General features: G+C 37.1%; 1 protein-coding gene across 3 annotated transcripts in view; it reads right to left on the bottom strand.

Moving 5' to 3' along the window:
* NFATC3 (nuclear factor of activated T cells 3) overlaps nt 1–23,782 on the bottom strand; it is a 127,607-nt gene that overhangs the window by 65,548 nt on the left and 38,277 nt on the right. For all 3 annotated transcript variants that reach the window (XM_068529249.1, XM_068529247.1, XM_068529248.1), the window contains exons 2-3: nt 20,809–21,943; nt 18,942–19,104 (exon numbers count right to left, since the gene is read on the bottom strand). In XM_068529249.1, the coding sequence (XP_068385350.1) occupies nt 18,942–19,104; nt 20,809–21,943 (1,298 nt within the window). The remainder of the gene's footprint in view (nt 1–18,941; nt 19,105–20,808; nt 21,944–23,782) is intronic.

The following is a 23,782-nucleotide window of genomic DNA, read 5'->3' on the forward strand; positions in this document are numbered from 1 at the left end:
TGTGCTCCACAACAGGAGAGCCTGCGATGGTGAGAGGCCCGCGCACCGCGATGAAGAGTGGCCCCCACTTGCCACAACTAGAGAAAGCCCTCGCACAGAAACGAAGACCCAACACAGCCATAAATAAATAAATAAATAAATAAAAATTAAAAAAAAAAAAAAAAGACAATGTAAAAGCTCTTAAAGAATATTCATCTTGGTCTATAAACAGTATATTTTTTATTTAAATACAGTTGCCATTACCTGTGCTAAATTAAAAATTGATGTAATTTCAAATGATTTTCACATTTTGAAAAATGAGAATAAAATGTTTCTGATAATTCCTAAAATACTAATACTTTTTGGACAAATGAAATCAAATTCTACTGTTGTATATTTCTTGTAATTCATTAACATGCCGTATTTCCTTTGGTCTCACAGCCTTCTAAATCAGCACTGCTCAACAGAACTTTCTGCAATGATGAAAATATTCTATATCTGCATTGTAAAAAAAAAAAACCCATGATCCATGTCATATCAATTGTTGTGTAAGGTGTGAAGTTTAGGTTAAGGTTTATTTTCTTGTCTACAGATGTCCAATTGCTACAGCATCATTTGTTCAAAAGGCAATGTAACCATTACCCACATTGGCTACCAAGCCTTGAAGTGTTGTTAATGCAAGTGAAGAACTGAATTTTTAATTTTAGTTAATTTAAATTTATATGTGGCTAGTGGCTGCTGGATTGGACAGTGTAGCTCTAAACCCTTTCCTCTGTTTAATACTTTCACTTTCTTAATATTTAGCTTTTCCCTGGCTAATGTTTATTAATTAGCTAGGAACTTCCCTCAAATAAGCAGTGCCTGATTCAACCCCTTCATCTGGGTTTTAGGTCCCTATTTGCTCTCACAGAGATCTGAATTTCCTCCATTAAAGCTTTATCATACTTTTGTTATTATCTTGTTTGCAAACTTCACTGAACTAGAAATTTCATGAGAGTAGGAAACATGTCTGATTCCACTCCCCCTCTTGAATCCCCAGCTACAGTAACAAACTACCCTGAGTGTATTACATATTTGCAGACCATATTAATGAATAAGATTATTTACTTTGAATAAAAGAAAAAGTTAGTTTATTAGTTGGCTAGAAAGTAGGTGGTATTTTTCAACAGCTTCATAGTTTGAGTTTTTAAAATTTCAAGAAATATATACTTCAGAAACTTCTTGGCTCTCAACATATAATTATACTGAGAACATCTGAAATCCTCCTTTGGGGAGTATCAGAAAGATTTCTAGAACTTGTGCTTAAGTGCTCTTTCTCTTTTCATTTTGATACAACACTGGCCAATGGAATGCAAACACAGCTCTTTAAAATGACAGCAATCAACTCAGCTGAATTCTAAGATGCCCATGTAGATATCTTATTCTGCTGCATTTTCTCCATCAGGGTTCACAGAACATTGATCAAGCTGCTAAAAGAAGCCTAAGTAATAATATCAAATAATATTTACTGAACATTTACTATGTTCTTTACATGCAATGTTTCATTTGATCCCCACATCAGCTCTTAGGTAGGTGATATTATTCCATTCTACAAAAAAGGAATTGGAGGTAACGTTCCCTCCATAATTAACCTCTATCACATCATATTCTAATTTCCAATATAGCCCTTAATACATTCTAATATTATTTTGTTTATTTGCTCATTGTCTCTTCTCAGTATAATGCAAGAAAGACCCATAAGGGCAGGGACCTTTTCTGTCTTATTCATCTCTGGATCCCCAGCATCTACAATATTGCCTATAATGTAGTGAGCAATCAAAAAATATTTATGAAAAAAAAAAAATTTATGGAATGAGTGAAAGGATAGGTGAATGAATAAACTAAGCAATGAATGATTCAATAAAAGGTCTAGAAAAGTTAAACTGCTTGGCCAAAGATACAGTACAGCTCAGGATTCAAACCCAAGCAGTATGACTGCAGAGCCCATACCAGTCATTTAACTACTAGTATTAACTCCTGAATGTACTTAAAGACCAACACTGTATAGGGAATGTGGACGAGAAGACAAGCTGACCACCAAAGATTTATGTATAGAACTGTATAGTATACCTTTCCTAGTCCTCTTGCAAATGAGTAGGGCCACTCATTTGCAAGTGATTACTCCTGGACAGTGACTAGTAATAATTGGTAGTAATTTCCAGGTTCATGTATCTTATGTGCCTTTCCTATACTTTCTTCCCTTTTCCCAGGGACCATGGAGGCTGTGTGCTGAACATGACTGTATCAGAAGATAGACAGACCTTGTATTCAAGAGTGACAATACAAAAGAAAATAAACTTTTCTGTCCCAAACCAACAAGAACCAGAGATTATTAGTCATAGTAGTTAGCCTACCACAATTAATCTAAAAGAGCTTAAACTAAAATAATGGTAAACAAGGTCCAAGATTTTTTTATCAGGGGCTCCAAACGTTGTAGAAACAGCACTTGTCTTTAAATCAAACACCAGGATTTCTAAAAAGGCTTACTTAGAGAATTAAAGGAGATAACGTGAAAGTACTTCATAAAGTGAAAAGCACATGAAATTATAAGATAACTATAAGAGGCAACATCGTACAATGGAAAGTGGAACAGCAGAGTCAAAAGACCTACGTTTAAGATCTCTACCAATTACATTAAGTGTAATCTTAAATCATCTGTACAATGTACTTGCCTTGTCCTTTTCAAAAAACTTTAGCAAATATTAAATATAAACTCTGAGAAAACATTTTGTAAACTACAAAGAACTACAAAAAAAAATCAATTTTTGCAATTAGCAACAGAACAAATATGCAAAATGTCACTAAATTAGGCAATTTAAGAGCATGTTGGCATCTAGCATTTTTTGGATAAATGTCAACATTAAACCAAATTCTGGGCTTCCCTGGTGGCGCAGTGGTTGAGAATCCACCTGCCAATGCAGGGGACATGGGTTCGAGCCCTGGTCTGGGAAGATCCCACATGCCACAGAGCAACTGGGCCCGTGAGCCACAACTACTGAGCCTGCACGTCTGGAGCCTGTGCTCTGCAACAAGAGAGGCCGCGACAGTGAGAGGCCACGACAGTGAGAGGCCCGCACACCGCGATGAAGAGTGGCCCCCGCTCGCCGCAACTAGAGAAAGCCCTCGCACAGAAACGAAGACCCAACACAGCCAAAAATTAATTAATTAATTAATTAATTTAAAAAAAAAAAAAAACCAAATTTTTAAAAAATTATTTGTTCTAAAACCTAAACATTATTCTAAAAGATATGGAGACTCTATACTATGTTAAACCATCTGAAACAAAATTCAGAAAGTTAAGACCTGCAAAAGTCTCTTTGAATCCTAGGACTGAAAATGTGTATTTTCATTAGAGAACTCCAATAAAAGCTATTGACTTTAATTAAACAGACAATTCTCCTAATTTGGATAAGAAAAATAATCTGATTAAGTACTCATTATAGACTATGTTAACTTTATTAAAGATTAATTTCCTGACAACAAGTAAACAAGTTAGTTTCATTTTAAATTAAACCCCATCGCTCTATTTACAATAGCCAGGACATGGAAGCAACCTAAGTGTCCATCGACAGATGAACGGATAAAGAAGATGTGGCACATATATACAATGGAATATTACTCAGCCAAAAAAGAAACGAAACTGAGTTATTTGTAGTGAGGTGGATGGACCTAGAGTCTGTCATACAGAGTGAAGTAAGTCAGAAAGAGAAAAACAAATACTGTATGCTAACACATATATATGGAATCTAAAAAAAAAAAAAAAAGGTTCTGAAGAACCTAGGGGCAGGAAAGGTATAAAGACACAGACACAGAGAATGGACTTGAGGACACGGGGAGGGGGAAGGGTAAGCTGGGACGAAGTGAGAGAGTGGCATGGATATATATACACTACCAAATGTAAAACAGATAGCTAGTGGGAAGCAGCCACATAGCACAGGGAGATCAGCTCGGTGTTTTCCGACTACCTAGATGGGTGGGATAGGGAGTGTGGGAGGGAGATGCAAGAGGGAGGGGATATGGGGATATACGTATATGTAAAGCTGATTCACTTTGTTATACAGCAGAAAGTAACACACCATTGTAAAGCAATTATACTCCAATAAAGATGTTAAAAAAAATAAAAAATAAAAATAATTTAAACTGCATCTATTTCTCTATTGTGCTTGTATATTCTGAAGGCACTACAGATCTTTTTTACCCCTACTGCACAAAAACATTGTGGAGTGTGTAAAACCCAAAAAACCCACTGGGAAGTTGGAAGAAATTTCTTAACAGTGCTCTATAATTCTACAGTCCCTAACCATGAACTATAAAATGAAATGAGACTATATATATTTTTTATCTATCAGCCCAATTTGATAATAAAAGGACATTCAGTTTCTACTTTGTACTCTCCATCTATAAATTCATCAGATTACAGAAAATACAAGGAAGAAGTAGACACTGGCTGTACGGGTCTTTTTATTTTTTAATTTTTTTTTGTTTATTTATTTTTGGCTGCATTGGGTCCTCGTTGCTGCACACGGGCTTTCTCTAGTTATGGTGAGCAGGGGCTACTCTTCGTTATGGTGCGCGGGCTTCTCATTGCAGTGGCTTCTCTTGTTGTGGAGCGTGGGCTGTAGGTGCATGGGCTTCAGGAGTTGTGGCACATGGGCTCAGTAGTTGTGGCACATGGGCTTAGTTGCTCCGCAGCACGTGGGATCACCCTGGACCAGGTATCGAACCCATGTCCCCTGCACTGGCAGGCGGATTCTTAACCACTGCTCCACAAGGCAAGTCCCCCAGGGGATTTAAAGTAGTGACACACGCACCTCATTTTTCTTTTTCCCCTTCTAAAAGCCACACATTAAAGACTAGGATATTTTAAAAACAACTGAATCTCTGGGGAAAATTAGAAAATAATCACCCATGCCCAGGGAAAGGCTCAAAAAAGACCAGAGAAGACCTTAAGTTTATACCTCAGTCTGATCCTTGGCAAAAAACAAAAAAACAAAAACAAAAACAAAAAAAACAGCTTACGACAATCAAAAAGACAAAAACAAAAAAGAGCAAGCCCTGTGGAAGGGGCAGAATCTGATTTCTAGTTGTGAACACAACTTTACAACTTAAGGAACTAGAAAAAGAACAAACTAAACCTAAAGCCAGAAAAAGAAAGTAATAAAGATTAGAGCAGAGGTAAATGAAACAGGAAACAGAAAAATAGAGAAAAATCAATGAAACCAAAAGTTGGTTCTTTAAAAAGATCAAAATTGACAAACTTTTAGCTCAACAGACTAAGAAAAAAGGAGAAAATACCTGAATTACTAAAATTAGAAACGACACTACCAATTCTACAGAAATAAAAAGGATTAAGGCTTCCCTGGTGGCGCAGTGGTTAAGAATCCGCCTGCCAATGCAGGGGACACGGGTTCGAGCCCTGGTCCAGGAGGATCCCACATGCCGCGGAGCAACTAAGCCCGTGCACCACAACTACTGAGCCTGAGCTCTAGAGCCCACAAGCCACAACTACTGAGCCCACGTGCCACAACTACTGAAGTCTGTGCAGCAGAGCCCGTGCTCCACAACAAGAGAAAGCCACGACAATGAGAAGCCCACGCACCACAACGAAGAGTAGCCCCCGCTCACCACAACTAGAGAAAGCCCATGCACAGCAACGAAGACCCAACACAGCTAAAAATTAATTAATTAATTAATTTAAAAAAGAAAAGAAAGAAAACCCTAATGATTCTACCAAAACAAAAACAAAAACAAAAACTCTTAGAGATAATAAATGAATTCAACAAAGTAGCAGGACACAAAGTCAACACATGAAAATCAGTTGCATTTCTATACACAAACAGTGAACAACCTGAAAAGGAAATTATGAAAACAATTCCATTTACAATAGCATCAAGAAGAATAAAATGCCTAGGAATTAACTCAATCAAAGAGGTGCAAGCTTTACACAATGAAAACTATACAACATTGCTGAAAAAAATTAAAGAAGACATGAATAAATGGAAAAAAATTCCATGTTCATGGATTGGAAGATTTATTATTGTTAACATGTCAATACTACCTAAAGCAATCTACAGATTCAATGCAGTCTGCATAAAAATCTCAAAGATTTTTTGCAGAATAGAAAAATCCATCCTAAAAGTCATATGGAATCTCAAGGGACCCTGAATAGCCAAGACAATCTTCAAAAACAAAGAACAAAACTGAAGACTCACACTTTCAGATTTCAAAGCTTACTACAAAGCTACCGTAATCAAAACACTGTGGAACTAGCACAAAGACAGACACAGAGACCAATGGGACAAAATAGAGAGCCTAGAAATAAACCCTTGCACATATGGTCAAAAGTTTTTGTTTTGTTTTGTTTTGTTTTTGACTGTACCACACAGGGATCTTAGTTCCCTGATCAGGGATTGAACCTGGGCCCTGGCAGTGAAAGTGCCGAGTCCTAACCACTGGACCGCCAGGGATGATTTTTAACAACAATGTTAAGACTATTCAATGAGGAAAGGAGAGTCTTTTCAACAAATGCTGCTGAGAAAACTGGATAACTACATGCAAAAGAATAAAGTTGGACCCTTACCTAACACCATATACAAAAATTAACTCAAATGGAGAAAAGACCTAAATGTATGATTTAAACTATAAAACTCTTAGGTAATCTTTTTTTTTTTTTTGGGCCACCGCCGTGCGGCTCATGGGATCTTAGTTCCTTGACCAGGGATTGAACCTGTGCCCTCTGCAGTGAAAGCACTGAGTCCTAACCATTGGATAATCTTAATCAAAATCCCAGCAGGTTTTTTTTTTTTTTTTAATTTTGGGGGTGTGGTGGGTAGAGATTGACAAGCTGACTCTAAAATTCATACAGAAATGCAAAGGACCTAGAATAACCAGTACAATCCTAAAAGAAGACCCACACTATCAAATATCAAGATTTACTATAAAGAAATTATAATTAATGCAATGTAGTAATGGTACTAAGATAGAACAAATAGTCCAAAGGCACAGAATGAAGAGTTAGGAAAGAGAGCCACAGATAGATGGCTGGTCACCTGATTTATGACCAAGGCACCAATGTCATAGAGTAGAAAAGTGATGGGCTTTTCAATAATGGTACTGGATCAACTTCTATCCATAAGAAAAAAAAATGTATCTTAATCTTTACCTTTAATTCATATACAAAAATTAATTTGAGATAGATCACAGACCTATACGTAAAAGGTAAAGCAATAAAGCTTCCAGAATAAAACACAGGAAACTATCTTCATAACCTTGGAGTAAGCAAAGATTCTTGAAAAGGCATGAAAGCACTTTCCATGGAAAAGAAGACTGATAATTTGGACTTCATTAAAATTAAAAACTTCCATTTATCAAAAGACACAATTAAGAAAGTGAAAAAGCAAGCAACAGACTAGGAAAAGAAATGTCATTTGCCATACATATATCTGACAAAGGACTTATATCCAAATACTAAAAACTCCTACAAATCAATAAGAAAAAGAGACAATTTAAAAATTGGTCAAGAGATGTGAACAGACACTTCACAAAAAAGGACAGCCAAATGTCTGATAAACATATGAAAAGATGTTCAACATCACTGGTTATCAAGAAACAACAATTTAAAACCAGTGTGATACCTCCACATCCCTGTCAGAATGGTTAAAATTAAAAGACAACAACCAAGTGCTGGTATTATTGGTGAGGATGTAGAGTAACTGGAACTTTCATATATGGCTGGTCAGGAGTAAAAACTGGTACAGCTCCTTTGAAAAACCAGCAATTCCACTCTGAGACATATAAACATATACCAACAAAATGTGAATGCTTCGTCCATCAAAAGACATGTGTGAAAAAAAGCATACAGCAGCTTTATTCATAATATTTCAAAACTGGACACAAACCAAGTGTCAATGAACAGAACGATAGATAAAGAAATTGTAGCAAATTCATATGATGGAACATTATACAGCAATTTTTTTAAAACTACAAAAAAACCCAAACTGGATGAATTTCACGCTCATGTGTTGAATAAATGAAGCTAGACAGAGAACAGAACATTTTGTATAAGTCCATTTATTAGCAATTCATGAATAAAAAAACTAATCAATGATAATAAATGGTCAGAAGCACAATTACCTTTGGTTAGAAGATATAAACTGGGAAGGGCACAAGGGAGTCTTCTGGGGTGCTTAAAACATTCTATATCTTAACCTGTTTGTAGTTTTACGTGTGTGTGTGTGTGTGTGTGTGTGTGCGTGTGTCTGTGTGTGTATGAAAAATTCATTGAGCTATACATGTTAAGATTTGTGTACTTTAATGATGCATTCCCATACAGCAATAAAACATTTTTTAAAAGTCTGCACATACAAAACAAAATCAAGGCATTTTTCCCAGGCTTGAGAACCAAGCACACCACTCTTATGTGTAATGGTCAGACTGGTCTGGAATGGCAATTGGTGCCTTCCTCTTTCTCTTTCTGAGTATTAAAAAATTCTCAGAATATCCAGTCCCTACCATCAGGAAACTTGCACAAGTCTCTTAGATAGCCTCATCCACCAGAGGGCAGACAGCACAAGCAAGAAGAACTACAATCCTGCAGCCTGTGGAACAAAAACCACATTCACAGAAAGACAGACAAGATGAAAAGGCAGAGGGCTATGTACCAGATGAAGGAACAAGATAAAACCCCAGAAAAACAACTAAATGAAGTGGAGATAGGCAACCTTCCAGAAAAAGAATTCAGAATAATGATAGTGAAGAAGATCCAGGACCTCGGAAAAAGAATGGAGGCAAAGACCGAGAAGATGAAAGAAATGTTTAACAAAGACCTAGAAGAATTAAAGAACAAACAAACAGAGATGAATAATACAATAACTGAAAAGAAAACTACACTAGAAGGAATCAATAGCAGAATAACTGAGGCAGAAGGACGGATAAGTGACCTGGAAGACGGAATGGTGTAATTCACTGCTGCGGAACAGAATAAAGAAAAAAGAATGAAAAGAAATGAAGACAGGGCTTCCCTGGTGGCGCAGTGGTTGAGAATCTGCCTGCCAATACGGGGGACACGGGTTTGAGCTCTGGTCTGGGAAGATCCCACATGCCGCAGAGCAACTGGGCCCGTGAGCCACAACTACTGAGCCTGCGCGTCTGGAGCCTGTGCTCCGCAACAAGAGAGGCAGCGATAGTGAGAGGCCCGCGCACCGCGATGAAGAGTGGCCCCCACTCGCCACAACTAGAGAAAGCCCTAGCACAGAAACGAAGACCCAACACAGCCAAAAATAAAAATAAATAAATTTATTAAAAAAAAAAAAATAGAAGACAGCCTAAGAGACCTCTGGGACAACATTAAACGCAACAACATTCGCATTATAGGGGTCCCAGAAGGAGAAGAGAAAGAGAAAGGACCAGAGAAAATATCTGAAGAGATTATAGTGGAAAACTTCCCTAACATGGGAAAGGAAATAGCCACCCAAGTCCAGGAAGTACAGAGAGTCCCATACAGGATAAACCCAAGGAGAAACATGCAGAGACACATAGTAATCAAACTGGCAAAAATTAAAGACAAAGAAAAATTACTGAAGGCAGCAAGGGAAAAACAACAAATAACATACAAGGGAACTCCCATAAGGTTAACAGCTGATTTCTCAGCAGAAACTCTACAAGCCAGAAGGGAGTGCCATGAGATACTTAAAAGTGATGAAAGGGAAGAACCTACAACCAAGATTACTCTACCTGGCAAGGATCTCATTCAGATTCGATGGAGAAATCAAAAGCTTTACAGACAAGCAAAAGCTAAGAGAATTCAGCACCACCAAACCAGCTCTACAACAAATGCTGAAGGAACTTCTCTAAGTGGGAAACACAAGAGAAGAAAAGGACCTACAAAAACAAACCCAAAACAATTAAGAAAATGGTCATAGGAACACACATATCGATAATTACCTTAAACATGAATGGATTAAATGCTCCAACCAAAAGACACAGGCTTGCTGAATGGATACAAAAACAAGACCCATCTATACTGTCTACAAGAGACCCACTTCAGACCTAGGGACACATTCAGACTGAAAGTGAGGGGATGGAAAAAGATATTCCATGCAAATGGAAATCAAAAGAAAACTGGAGTAGCAATACTCATATCAGATAAAATACACTTTAAAATAAAGAATGTTACAAGAGACAAGGAAGGACGCTACATAATGATCAAGGGATCAATCCAAGAAGAAGATATAACAATTATAAATATATATGCACCCAACATAGGAACACCTCAATACATAAGGCAACTGCTAACAGCTATAAAGGAGGAAATCTACAGTAAAACAAAAATAGTGGGGGACTTTAACACCTCACTTACACCAATGGACAGATCATCCAAAATGAAAATAAATAAGGAAACAGAAGCTTTAAATACACAAGAGACCAGATAGATTTAATTGATATTTATAGGACATTCCATACAAAAACAGCAGATTACACTTTCTTCTCAAGTGCGCACAGAACACTCTCCAGGATAGAACACATCTTGGGTCACAAATCAAGCCTCAGTAAATTTAAGAAAATTGAAATCATATCAAGCATCTTTTCTGACCGCAACGCTATGAGATTAGAAATGAATTACACAGAAAAAAACGTAAAAAACACAAACACATGGAGGCTAAACAATATGTTACTAAATAACCAAGAGATCACTGAAGAAATCAAAGAGGAAATCAAAAAACACCTAGAGACAAATGACAATGAAAACACGACAATCCAAAACCTATGGGATGCAGCAAAAGCAGTTCTAAGAGGGAAGTTTATAGCTATACAAGCCTATCTCAAGAAACAAGAAAAATCTCAAATAAACAATCTAACCTCACACCTAAAGGAACTAGAGAAAGAAGAACAAACAAAATCCAAAGTTAGCAGAAGGAAAGGAATCATAAAGATCAGAGCAGAAATAAATGAAATAGAAACAAAGAAAACAATAGCAAAGATCAATAAGACTAAAAGCTGGTTCTTCGAGAAGATAAACAAAATCGATAAACCATTAGCCAGAATCATCAAGAAAAAGAGGGAGAGGACTCAAATCAATAAAATTAGAAATGAAAAAGGAGAAGTTACAACAGACACCGCAGAAATACAAAGCATCCTAAGGGACTACTACAAGCAACTCTATGCCAATAAAATGGACAACCTGGAAGAAATGGACAAATTCTTACAAAGGTATAACCTTCCAAGACTGAACCAGGAAGAAATAGAAAATATGAACAGACCAATCACAAGTAATGAAATTGAAACTGTGATGAAAAATCTTCCAACAAACAAAAGTTCAGGACCAGATGGCCTCACAGGTGAATTGTATCAAACATTTAGAGAAAAGCTAACACCCATCCTTCTCAAACTCTTCGAAAGAATTGCACAGGAAGGAACACTCCCAAACTCATTCTATGAGGCCACCATCACCCTGATACCAAAACCAGACAAAGATACCACAAAAAAAGAAAATTACAGACCAATATCACTGATGAATATAGTTGCAAAAATCCTCAACAAGAGACTTCCCTGGTGGCGCAGTGGTTGAGAATCCGCCTGCCAATGCAAGGGACACAGGTTCGATCCCTGGTCTGGGAAGATCCCACATGCTGCGGAGCAACTAAGCCCGTGCGCCACAACTACTGAGCCTGCACTCTAGAGCCCGCGAGCCACAACTACTGAGCCCGTGCGCCACAACTACTGAAGCCCGCGCGCCTAGAGCCTGTGCTCTGCAATAAGAGAAGCCACCACAGTGAGAAGCCCGTGCACCGCAACGAAGAGTAGCCCCCACTCGCTGCAACTAGAGAAACCCTGTGCGCAGCAACGAAGACCCAACAGAGCCAAAAATAAATAAATGAATAAATAAATTTATTAAAAAAAATCCTCAACAAAATACTAGCAAACAGAATCCAACAACACATTAAAAGGATCATACACCATGATCAAGTGGGATTTATCCCAGGGATGCAAGGATTCTTCAATATACGTAAATCAATCAATGTGATACACCATATCAACAAATTGAAGAATAAAAACCATATGATCATCTCAATAGATGCAGAAAAGCTTTGGACAAAATTTAACACCCATTTATGATAAAAACTCTCCAGAAAGTGGGCATAGAGGGAACCTACCTCAACATAATAAAGGCCATATATGACAAACCCACAGCAAACATCATTCTCAATGGTGAAAAACTGAAAGCATTTCCTCTAAGATCAGGAACAAGACAAGGATGTCCACTCTCACCACTATTATTCAGCATAGTTTTGGAAGTCCTAGCCACGGCAATCAGAGAAGAAAAAGAAATAAAAGGAATACAAATTGGAAAAGAAGAAGTAAAACTGTCACTGTTTGCAGATGACATGATACTATACATAGAGAATCCTAAAAATGCCACCAGAAAACTACTAGAGCTAATCAATGAATTTGGTAAAGTTGCAGGATACAAAATTAATGCACAGAAATCTCTTGCATTCCTATACATTAATGATGAAAAATTTGAAAGAGAAATTAAGAAAACACTCCCATTTACCATTGCAACAAAAAGAATAAAACACCTAGGAATAAACCTACCTAGGGAGACAAAAGACCTGTATGCAGAAAACTATAAGACACTGATGAAAGAAATTAAAGATGGTACCAAAGGATGGAGAGATATACCATGTTCTTGGATTGAAAGAATCAATATTGTAAAAATGACTATACTACCCAAAGCAATCTACAGATTCAATGCAATCCCTATCAAATTACCAATGGCATTTTTTACGGAACTAGAACAAAAAATCTTAGAATTTGTATGGAGACACAAAAGACCCCAAATAGCCAAAGCAGTCTTGAGGGAAAAAAATGGAGCGGGAGGAATCACACTCCCTGACTTCAGACTATACTACAAAGCTACAGTAATCAAGACAATATGGTACTGGCACAAAAACAGAAACATAGATCAATGGAACAAGACAGAAAGCCCAGAGATAAACCCATGCACCTGTGGTCAACTAATCTATGACAAAGGAGGCAAGGATATACAATGGAGAAAAGACAGTCTCTTCAATAAGTGGTGCTGGGGAAACTGGACAGCTACATGTAAAAGAATGAAATTAGAACACTCCCTAACACCATACACAAAAATAAACTCAAAATGAATTCGAGACCTAAATGTAATACCGGACACTATAAAACTCTTAGAGGAAAACATAGGAAGAACACTCTTTGACATAAATCACAGCAAGATCTTTTTTGATCCACCTCCTAGAGTAATGGAAATAAAAACAAAAATAAACAAATGGGACCTAATGAAACTTCAAAGCTTTTGCACAGCAAAGGAAACCATAAACAAGACAAAAAGACAACCTTCAGAATGGGAGAAAATATTTGCAAACCAATCAACGGACAAAGGATTAATCTCCAAAATATATAAACAACTCATGAAACTCAATATTAAAAAAACAAACAACCCACTCCAAAAATGGGCAGAAGACCTAAACAGACATTTCTCCAAAGAAGACATACAGATGGCCAAGAGGCACATGAAAAGCTGCTCAACATCACTAAGTATTAGACAAATGCAAATCAAAACTACAATGCGCTATCTCCTCACACCAGTTAGAATGGGCATCATCAGAAAATCTACAAACAACAAATGCTGGAGAGGGTGTGGAGAAAAGGGAACCCTCTTGCACTGTTGGTGGGAATGTAAATTGATACAGCCACTATGGAGAACAGTATGGAGGCTCCTTAAAAAACTAAAAATAGAAATTACCATATGACCCAGGAATCCCACTACTGGGCATATACCCAGAGAAAACCATAATTCAAAACGACGCATGCACCCCAATGTTCATTGCAGCACTATTTACAATAGCCAGGACATGGAAGCAACCTAAATGCCCATCGACAGACGAATGGATAAAGCAGATGTGATACATATATACAATGGAATATTACTCAGCCATAAAAAGGAACGAAATTGGGTCATTTGTAGAGACATGGATGGATCTAGAGACTGTCATACAAAGTGAAGTAAGTCAGAATGAGAAAAACAAATATCGTATATTAGCGCATATATGTGGAACATAGAAAAATGGTACAGATGAACCAGTTTGCAGGGCAGAAATTGAGACACAGATGTAGAGAACAAATGTATGAACACCAAGGGGGGAAAGTGGCGGGGGGGGGTGGTGGCGGTTGTGTGATGAATTGGGCGATTGGGATTGACATGTATACACTGACGTGTATAAAACTGATGACTAACAAGGACCCGCTGTATAAAAAAATAAATAAAATAAAATTTTAAAATTAAAAAAAAAAATTCTCAGAATAGTGTAGAAATCTTACAAATATTCTTCTTAGTTCCTGGAGAGGGACCACCTCTGTTGGTGGAAAAAATGTGGTCTCAGAAGTGGGCATGCACAAATAGTGTTCCATACAAAGCATACAGCTCTGCAAGTGTGGTAGAGTATGTACAATCAGGAATGTTTCATTTTCAATTTGGCATGACCTGCTCTCATCATATAATGCTTATTTTCCTCTTGATATTAGAAAAAGAAAAAAAACTTCTGGATAAAGACAGAAATGAAGTAGTATCACAATCTTCTTCCCCTAATACCTAACAAAATAAACAAAATGTATATGTGTGGGGGGTAGGAAACAGCCAAAAATCTACCAGTAATAACCAAGCAAAGAACAACTTTGAGCTATAAACTTCAAAAGGGCAAGGGGGTGGTGAGGACTGTGAAACAGAAGACTCTGATGCAGTGTGGCAGAGCTGCTAACCAATCCATACCTTCACTCACCAGGAACGGTAATAGGAAAAGTGAGCAAATAAAATTAAAGAGTAAATTAATGGAATAAAAGTAATAAAGTGGGAAAATAAAATAGCAGAGAATGCTAACTAATTTGTAGCAAAGTAGATCAAAGTTCTAAGTAGGCAGCTCTGAGGCAAGTCAAGGAAAAACTCTGCCTCACGAAGAAAAGATCCTACATTCTGCTCCAGGGCCTTTGGCAGAGGCAAAAAAGGTCAGGAGTGCTTACATCTTTCAGAACTCTGCGTTGTACAAGCGGAACAAGCAAAGCTCATGAAAATATGATACATACTAGAATACTGGGAGTGGGCCACGTACATGATATTGTTCACTCTCTTGAGCCAAACCCAACAAGGCCTATCCTAAACTAATTCTCTACCTCTTTACCCCAATCGCCTCAGGTTATAGACCAAAGCTCTCACACAAAATGGGAGGAAAAGACAAGGCAATTATGCAACCATAATATACATGTTTTGTTTTTGTTTTTATTTAAGGAAAAAAGTAAGAAATTATGCAAAAGACAGTTGAAAAAACAATAAAAATGAAAACAAAACCTCCCCTCAACACACACACACAGGAAACAGAACCCAGAAATTGACTGCTGGTGAATGCTCCACACTAAAAGATTCAAGAATATAAATTCAATAAATCATGAGACCAAATATAATGATAAAATATCAAATGAGTGGGAAGTGGAGCCAAGGAACCAATTTAAAATTCAAAACACAAAACACAATACACAATCGCAGGGGGCTTCCCTGGTGGCGCAGTGGTTAAGAATCCGCCAGCCAATGCAGGGGACATGGGTTCGAGCCCTGGTCTGGGAAGATCCCACAGGCTGCGGAGCAACTAAGCCCGTGGGCCACAACTACTGAGCCTGTGCTCTAGAGCCCGCAAGCCACAACTACGGAAGCCCGCATGCATAGAGCCCGTGCTCCACAACAAGAGAAGCCACCGCAATAAGAAGCTTGCGCACCGCAACGAAGAGCAGCCCCCACTTGCCACAACTAGAGGAAGCCCACGAGCAGCAACGAAGACCCAATGCAGCCAAAAATAAATAAATAAATAAATAGATTTATTTAAAAAAAAAAAAAAGACATTAAAGTATCCCGAGAAAAGAACATAGATATGGAGGACAGACAAAGAAGTCAACATCTGAATAGTAACCGGAGTCTCTGAAGTAAAGACAAAACATATGGAACAGGAAATATATAGATACATAATGTAGAAAATTTTACTTGCAGGAAGGAAGAATCTCAATTTGAAAGGGAGCATCATAGGTAGTGGGGAAGACTGAAAAAGAAACATCAACCTCCAGACATACTCTGGTTAAGTAAATAATTTCAAGTATAATGAATGATATAATTTCTAAAGAAACAAGTTAGAAAAAAAAAATAAGCCACTCACAAGGAGAATATAAAACATTGATAATATTCAAAGTGTTAGTCTTCCTTTAAGCAGGGAGCCCTGGCAGTGGAAGCACCGAGTCCTAACCACCAGACTGCCAGGGAATTCCCCCTCCCCAGCCCCGCTTTTTTTGGCAGGGAATCAGTTTTTAATTAAAGGAATACTGTGGAAACAAATCACTTGTACTCCCAAAAGATTGTTTATTTAAGCACTTGTAAATAACTTCTTTCAAAAGGCAAAGATACAAGAAATGGGGAATTCCCTGGCAGTCCAGTGGTTAGGACTCTGTGCTTTCACTGCCAGAGCCTGGGTTCAATCCCTGGTCCGGGAACTAAGACCTCACAAGCTGCTCGGTGCAGCCATTTATAAACAAAGGGGGGTGGGGGCTTCCCTGGTGGTCCAGGGGTAAAGAATCCACCTTACTATGCAGGGGACTCTGGTTCGATCCCTGGTCAGGGAACTAAGATTCCACATGTCGTGGGGCAACTAAGCCCGCGTGCCACAACTACTGAGCTTGCGCACCTCAACTAGAGCTGGCGTGCAGCAAAGTACAGAGCCCACGAGCTCTGGAACCCACGCGCCACAACTACAGAGCCGAAGCGCCCTGCAGCCTGAGCATCACAACTAGAGAAGAGAAAACCCGCATGCCACAGCTAGAGAGAAGCCATGAAGAGCCCACATGCCGAAACAAATGATCCTGCATGCCTCAACGAAGATCCCGCGTGCTGCAACTAAGACACAACGCAACCAAAAGTAAATAAATAAAATAAAATAAATGAATATTTTAAAATAAATTTTTAAAATTTTTGAAAAAGAAAAGAAAAAAATATACAAGAAATGAAGCAAAGAAACCTCCTAAATTAAGCTGTCATTAAGAGCAAACTGTAACTCTGATAACAAAGGGTAAAGTTCCTATGTTGAGTTTTCCTGACCTTTTTTTTCTTTCAGTTTTATTGAGCTATAATTGACATACAGCACTGTAAATTTAAGGTATACAGCATAATTACTTGATTTACACATATTGCAAACTGATTACCATGATAAATTTAATTAACATCCATGACTTCATACAGTTATATGGGGGAGGGCGTTTTCTTGTGATGAGAACTACTCTCTTAGCAACTTTCAAATATACCATACAACAGTGTTAACTACATTCACCATGTTGTACATTACATCCCCACTACTTATCTTATAACTGGAAGTTTGTACCTTTTGACTACCCTCATCCAGTCCCCCCCACCAACCCCCTGCCTCTGGTAACCACAAATCTGATCTTTTTTTCTAGAACTGACATTTCTTGCTACAAGTCATTTTAAAACCCACCTAAAATGTAAAGATTTGTTTGTCAAGAACTACAAAACATGTTTAGATAATGACAATAAATCACAAAGCATGGCTGGTATACGAAATGATAGCCCATAAACTGTATTAGTTCAAATTTACTTCAGATATAATTAATTTCTCCACTACAATACACAATGCCATAAGACAAGTACTGAGAGAAAAAACTGAGTATCAAGATTATTATACATAGCCATTCTGATGTTTGAGTATATAAAGGCAACAAATAAACATTCTCAAACATGAAAGAATGCAAGGAATATAGAATCCAAAGCCCTCCTTAAACAAACAAAAACACTTGAAAAAGAAAAAATAAAAAAGAATTAGTAGTAATCACTGAATCCAACTATCAATACATATAGGACTAAGCTAAATAACAGGAGTGGTGGGACATGAGGCAGGGAGATGTCTATAGATCTGAAAGGAAGGATAATATAAGCAACAAAATTCAGGAGGTAGAGGGTAGTGCAGGGGGAAGAAGTTTAAGAGAGACAATTACCTCATTTTTCAGAAAAGGGAGCAATTTATACCATCTAAATCTAAAACAAAAATTCAATCTCTCAATAATTTATTTAATCTCTTTGACCTTAGAAAGACCTTTTAGGACCTCCTTAGAGTGAAGAACAATATCTAAGATTCAGTAGTTCACATAGTTTTATTTCTGTTTCATTTTTTAAATGTTTCATTCAAGTAAAATTAAAGTTAATATTCAATTCTTATGAGTCAAAACTTACATATTATATTTTATACACTCGAATATTATATAATTATAATAATTTCACTTTAGTTTTATTTTCTTCTAATAAATTCAAATAAAAATTAATTTAATTACAAAGATGTCCAACATAATCCTATCCTTAAAAAAAATCCATGCATTTTTCTAGTCATCCATCTAGTCTTCCACTAAACATACACACAGAGAATTATCTGGAATGTTAATCAAATGTTAACAACTGCTTATTTCTGAGGGGTTTAGATTTTAGGTATTTTATTGCTTTATTCTTTCTATTTTTCTGTATTATTTGGACTTTAAACAAGCATGTATTGTACTTATAAACATAACACAATTTTTTCTTTTTTAAATCAGAAAAACAACTATTTGACCATTATAATCTTTCCCCAGAGTTTCACCAGCTGGAGAGTCAGTCCAGGAAGAATATCTTTTAGCCTAGCAAAAAAAAAAAACCTCAATGCGGAAGTGCTGCTATATCAACAACGACACAAAACCTCAATGTAAGCTTTCTAGGTTTGAAAATTTTCTCTCTTCGGGCTCAGCAGTACCTGACTGAATATAGACCGTATCATTAACAGATGTATGGTATCTGCAGAAACACCCCCAAAAGCTCATACCTTCACAACAGGATGTCCCCCAGTAGATGCTTTTACTGCTCCTCGGCTACCTTCAGTTTCGTAATGGGCTCGATGATGAGTTTTAGGTTGCACTTCTATTTTCAGTTCATATTGTCCAAAATGAGTTGGTAAAGGCCAGTCTAGTGGAGGTAATGAAGACGTGCTATAAACAAAACACACAAAGATGCATTTTACCACACTAGTATTGTCAAATAATGATTCAAATTACTTGCACCAACATTTCTTCCCATGATCATTGAAGCAAAGTATTCAAAAAATAAAATAAAAAAAACAAAACTTCACTTGATAAGTTATAACACTGGATATGGTGGGTGTTTAAGAAATAATTCTTTAACCTGAAGAATAAAATCAATTTTATCTACTTTTTAGTTTCGTATATATATTTTTTAAAAGGACAAATTCTAACATTTCATAAAACTGTAACTTTCTCAAATATGTGTATATAATTACAAAAACAATCAAAATAATTTAAACAGCTTAAAGGGGAGAGGTTCATTTAGATATATTAGCATTGAAAATATGGCATTAGAAAAGAAACAACTTCTATGTCCACAGGTCAAATATGAATGGACCCAAACCTAGAATGATTTGTGTTAGAAAGTAATATCTTCTTAATGATTGGTGAAACGGGACTTTAAAAGGTCTCTTCTACCTTTGAAATGCTATCATGCCTACAGTAAATTCCTAAATCATTTCATTACTTCCTTGAATGTCCTCAGCCTAGCTTTACCAGCTACTCTGAAGCTCAAAGGTATTAATTTTTATTAGTCTGAAGCAACAACTCAACTTCATCAACTCTCAGCGAGTTTCTGCACTTGTTCAAGCAAACTCTTAAAAAGATTAAGATAATTTTCAGATGCAAAGTGATGGGCTCAAAGGAATCTTCAATACCATAATTCCACATTATATTTTTCTAAAGATCTAGATCCAGAAATAAACATTCATACCAACGAAAAACCATTTTTAAAAAAAGTAAACAGACCAACTCAGTGTGGGGATTTAATACATGGTAAGTTGTCTTTTCTAATCAATTATAGACTAGATTGATTCTATAAATGGCATTGTGATAACTGATAAGCCATTTAGAAAATAAAGTCATTACAATAGTCTTCACTCCAGTCCTTAGCCGGACTCAAGATTCAAAAAAAAAAAAAAAAATATATATATATAAAATTTATAAATACAAATACTACATATGTTACGTACACATATTATAAAAATTATACATAAAAATTTTGTTAGAAACTTGTGAAAGTTAGTTTTTTTGTTTATTTGTAGTTACTTTAGAGTGGGATAGACTTTCAAATATAACATAAAATCCAAAAGCCGTGAAGGAAAAGACAAACTTGAATATATAAAATTTAAAAATTCCTCTACAACAACAAAAAAAGCACAAACTTATAAAGTCAAAAGACAAAAAAAAAAAAATTATGGAAAAAAACACTTGCCACAAATATAAAAAGCAAATTTCACTTGTATATTGAGTTCTTAAAAATATAAAAAGCCTATTCCCAAGTGGTTTTATTAGTAATTTAATTCATACTATAATCAATCTTTTACAAGAAGCTTTTGTGGACAAGAAAATTGCTTCTAGGGATTCTTAAATGTAATTAATTTGCTATTATCTACAATTCATTATACACTTTTAAAATGATAACTTTAGCCTATCTAAAGACACTTTTAAAACTAAAAGGAAAATAAATGTGGACTTTGTCTGGAAGAAACTGAAGAAAAAAAAAAAGGAGGAAGAAAAACGGTCAAATAATTCTATATAGATAATGTAGTTACATGCCACCAATAACACATAAACATGAAAAATGACCATCATCTATTTCCATCAACTCACCGAAATATAGGGGTGTGACCAGGCTTTGGTTTGCTCCAGGTAAAGGGTGAAGGAACTGAAAGAAATTGGTCACCAGATGAATCTTTCTTTAAAGGATACTGAGATCCAAGGCCATCATCTATTGAAGTTTCCCGGGACGGTGAAAGATTCCCTTGGTCATCTGAACAGAGCTCTAATTTTCCTGGTAGTACGATAGCTTGATCTTCACAAGTCTTCCTTGTTTTCAGAGGAATATCAGTCTCTACACAGTACTGAAATGGAAAAAGTGCAGGGCCAAGGCCTGATCCACCCTGGACAGAAGCATTGAGCCAGGTATCTTCTGTTACACTTCCCCTGGGGGAGTGACCAGGAGAAGGAACAGGTGAGTGATGAGGCGAAAGGGACCCAGCATAACAAACCTCAGCACTAGAGTGCCGCCGTTTCCCACAAGGGGAAGTAGGCCTTGATGAGGGTCCTGAGGCTGGCCTGGGGCTCAGCCAATTCTCATCAGTGACACTAGATCTAGGAGAGTGGCAAGGAGATTGCCTAGGTGACAAGGAGTGTCCAAGTCCATACTGTTGATTCCAGGACTCTTCTCCAGGGCAGCCTCCTGGGGAGCCACCAGGAGAAGTCAGAGGGGATCCGAGAGTAAATCGGGCAGCAGCTTCATTCAACTCCGAATCCACATCATCATAAATATGTGAAAGAGATTCACAAGAAGACGCATCTGAGAACCAGCTCCTAGAAGAGATGCTGCTGGCAGGACTAGGACTAAGGGAAGACTCCCGGTAGGATGGCTCAAGAGGAAGATAGAGATGATCTCTAGAAGGCCTATCCAAACATTCCCTTTCTGGGTCATTTATGTGTAGGTCATCTTCATGAGCATCAATTTCTTGATGACAGTTAGGAGAGATGGATGTAATTTGAATACTTGGGCACTCAAAGGGTTTGGGACCACCTAATGGGCTGTATTTAGATTCAGGAATTTCACAAGTTCCTTCATAGTTTTTGTGACCTTGGAGCTGAAACGATGGTGACAAAACAGAAGAGTGAGACGGTAATCCATGATGTGGTAAGCAAAGTGGTGAGTTTAAAGTAGATGGAGGTGGATCTACATTAAAGATGTAAATGGATGCACAATCATCTGGCTCAAGATCTATGGGGGTTGGGGGGAACAAAAAAGAAAAAAATTAACAAAACAAGAAATTAGAAATCTTAGATGTATAAATTACTAGATGAGAATGTAAATAATAATCTTGAGAGGAAGAAAGTGGGACACAAAATGTACATTAGCTCCACTGAAGAGTGGTGTGTGTGTGTGTGTGTGTGTGTTTTAATGTATCTGATTATTTCTGCAGATATACATAATTATCACATATTTAATTTTTTCTTTTTCTGTATTTCCGTATTTTCTAAAATAAGAATCTGAAAACAATAAATATTTTTATAAAAGAAATAATCATATCCATAATTCTAAAAAATATTCACAGAATTATGTAATGATATGATCATAGAAATTCAGCCTCATCTGGGGTCTGCAGGTTAAAATGGAGTAAAGGATAAAGCAGAGTCTTTGAAACGTTTTTAATTATAAGTATACACACTAGTTTATTAATGCGAAGTATTACAGACTGAAATTCAGGAGACCTAGACACTAGCCTACCTCTGCCATTAGTTGTGAGCTTAGTCACATATTTTAACCTCTCCAAGGCCTCAGTTTCCTTGCAATAAAATTCAGGAAATGTTTATGATGAACAGAAAGAGTTCTTCCCTTCAGTCACAACATCAAGAATTCATATCTTTGGTCATGGCAAACCAGGTTACAAAAGCCACATTACCCCACTGGATCCTTTACCTCAACTAGAAAATAACAGGGCTTTTAACTATTGATTAATTGTTAAAGTAATCTCATAAAGGCAGAACTTTTAAAATGTACCCCTTGCTAGAGTAATACTAAATAAGTCCTGCCAAATTACCTACTGAGAGCACCTGCAGCAATAAGGGTATTTTTGCAACTTCACTTTTAGGAAGGAGCGATTATTTTCCATTTTCACAGAGGCAGAAGTAGTACTAACCCCTCATACAAGGTGCTGGTTGAACACCTTCAATTTTTCCAAAGAGATCACCACTGGGAAACCAAAGACAAAACTGTTCATAGATACAACAAAGAGAAGCACAAATCTGTAGCCTCTTCTCAAAAGTACTCAAGTAGATCACATTATTTAATTACATAAGTACCAGTGGAAAATAACAAACACATGTCTTTAGACTCTTGGTGTCATTAGCCAGCATCCTATAATTTAACTACCTCCATAAGTCCTAGATTTTGGAGTTTTTAAGATGTTCTGTGGTTAGTGAACATACTCAGTAAAGAGTTCTTACATATATTAAAACAACAAAACAAAACCCCCTAGGTTTAAACCCTGGCTCTGCCTTTCCGCCACTGTGTGAACATGGACAAGTTATTTAACCTGCTTGAACCTCAGTTTTCTGAGGCACTTTTTTCTATAAAACTGGAAGGCTGTGAGTAGAGTATTACCTGAAATGCACAGGACCATTTTAAGGCAAGCAACCTAACACAATGACTAACATAGCAAGAACCCAATACATACCTTATTTTTTTTTAATTCTGAAATATTTCCTAATAAATTGAAACACCTTTCTAAGTATACCACTCACTCCACTCTCTCACCCCACTTACTGAATCAAGAGGAACAGGAAATCAGAACTCCAAAGAAGAAAACCCATCTGTGACTTAGATAAAAAGCTGAAGGGGGCTTCCCTGGTGGCGCAGTGGAATCCGCCTGCCAATGCAGGGGACACGGGTTCAAGCCCTGGTCCGGGAAGATCCCACATGCCGCGGAGCAGCTAAGCCTGTGCGCCACAACTACTGAGTCTGCGCTCTAGAGAGCCCACGAGCCACAACTACTGAGTCCACATGCCACAACTACTGAAGCCCACGTGCCTGGAGCCCATGCTCCACAAGAGAAACCAC

Source organism: Eschrichtius robustus, chromosome 19 (assembly GCF_028021215.1).
Source record: "Eschrichtius robustus isolate mEscRob2 chromosome 19, mEscRob2.pri, whole genome shotgun sequence".
NCBI classification, from domain to species: domain Eukaryota; kingdom Metazoa; phylum Chordata; class Mammalia; order Artiodactyla; family Eschrichtiidae; genus Eschrichtius; species Eschrichtius robustus.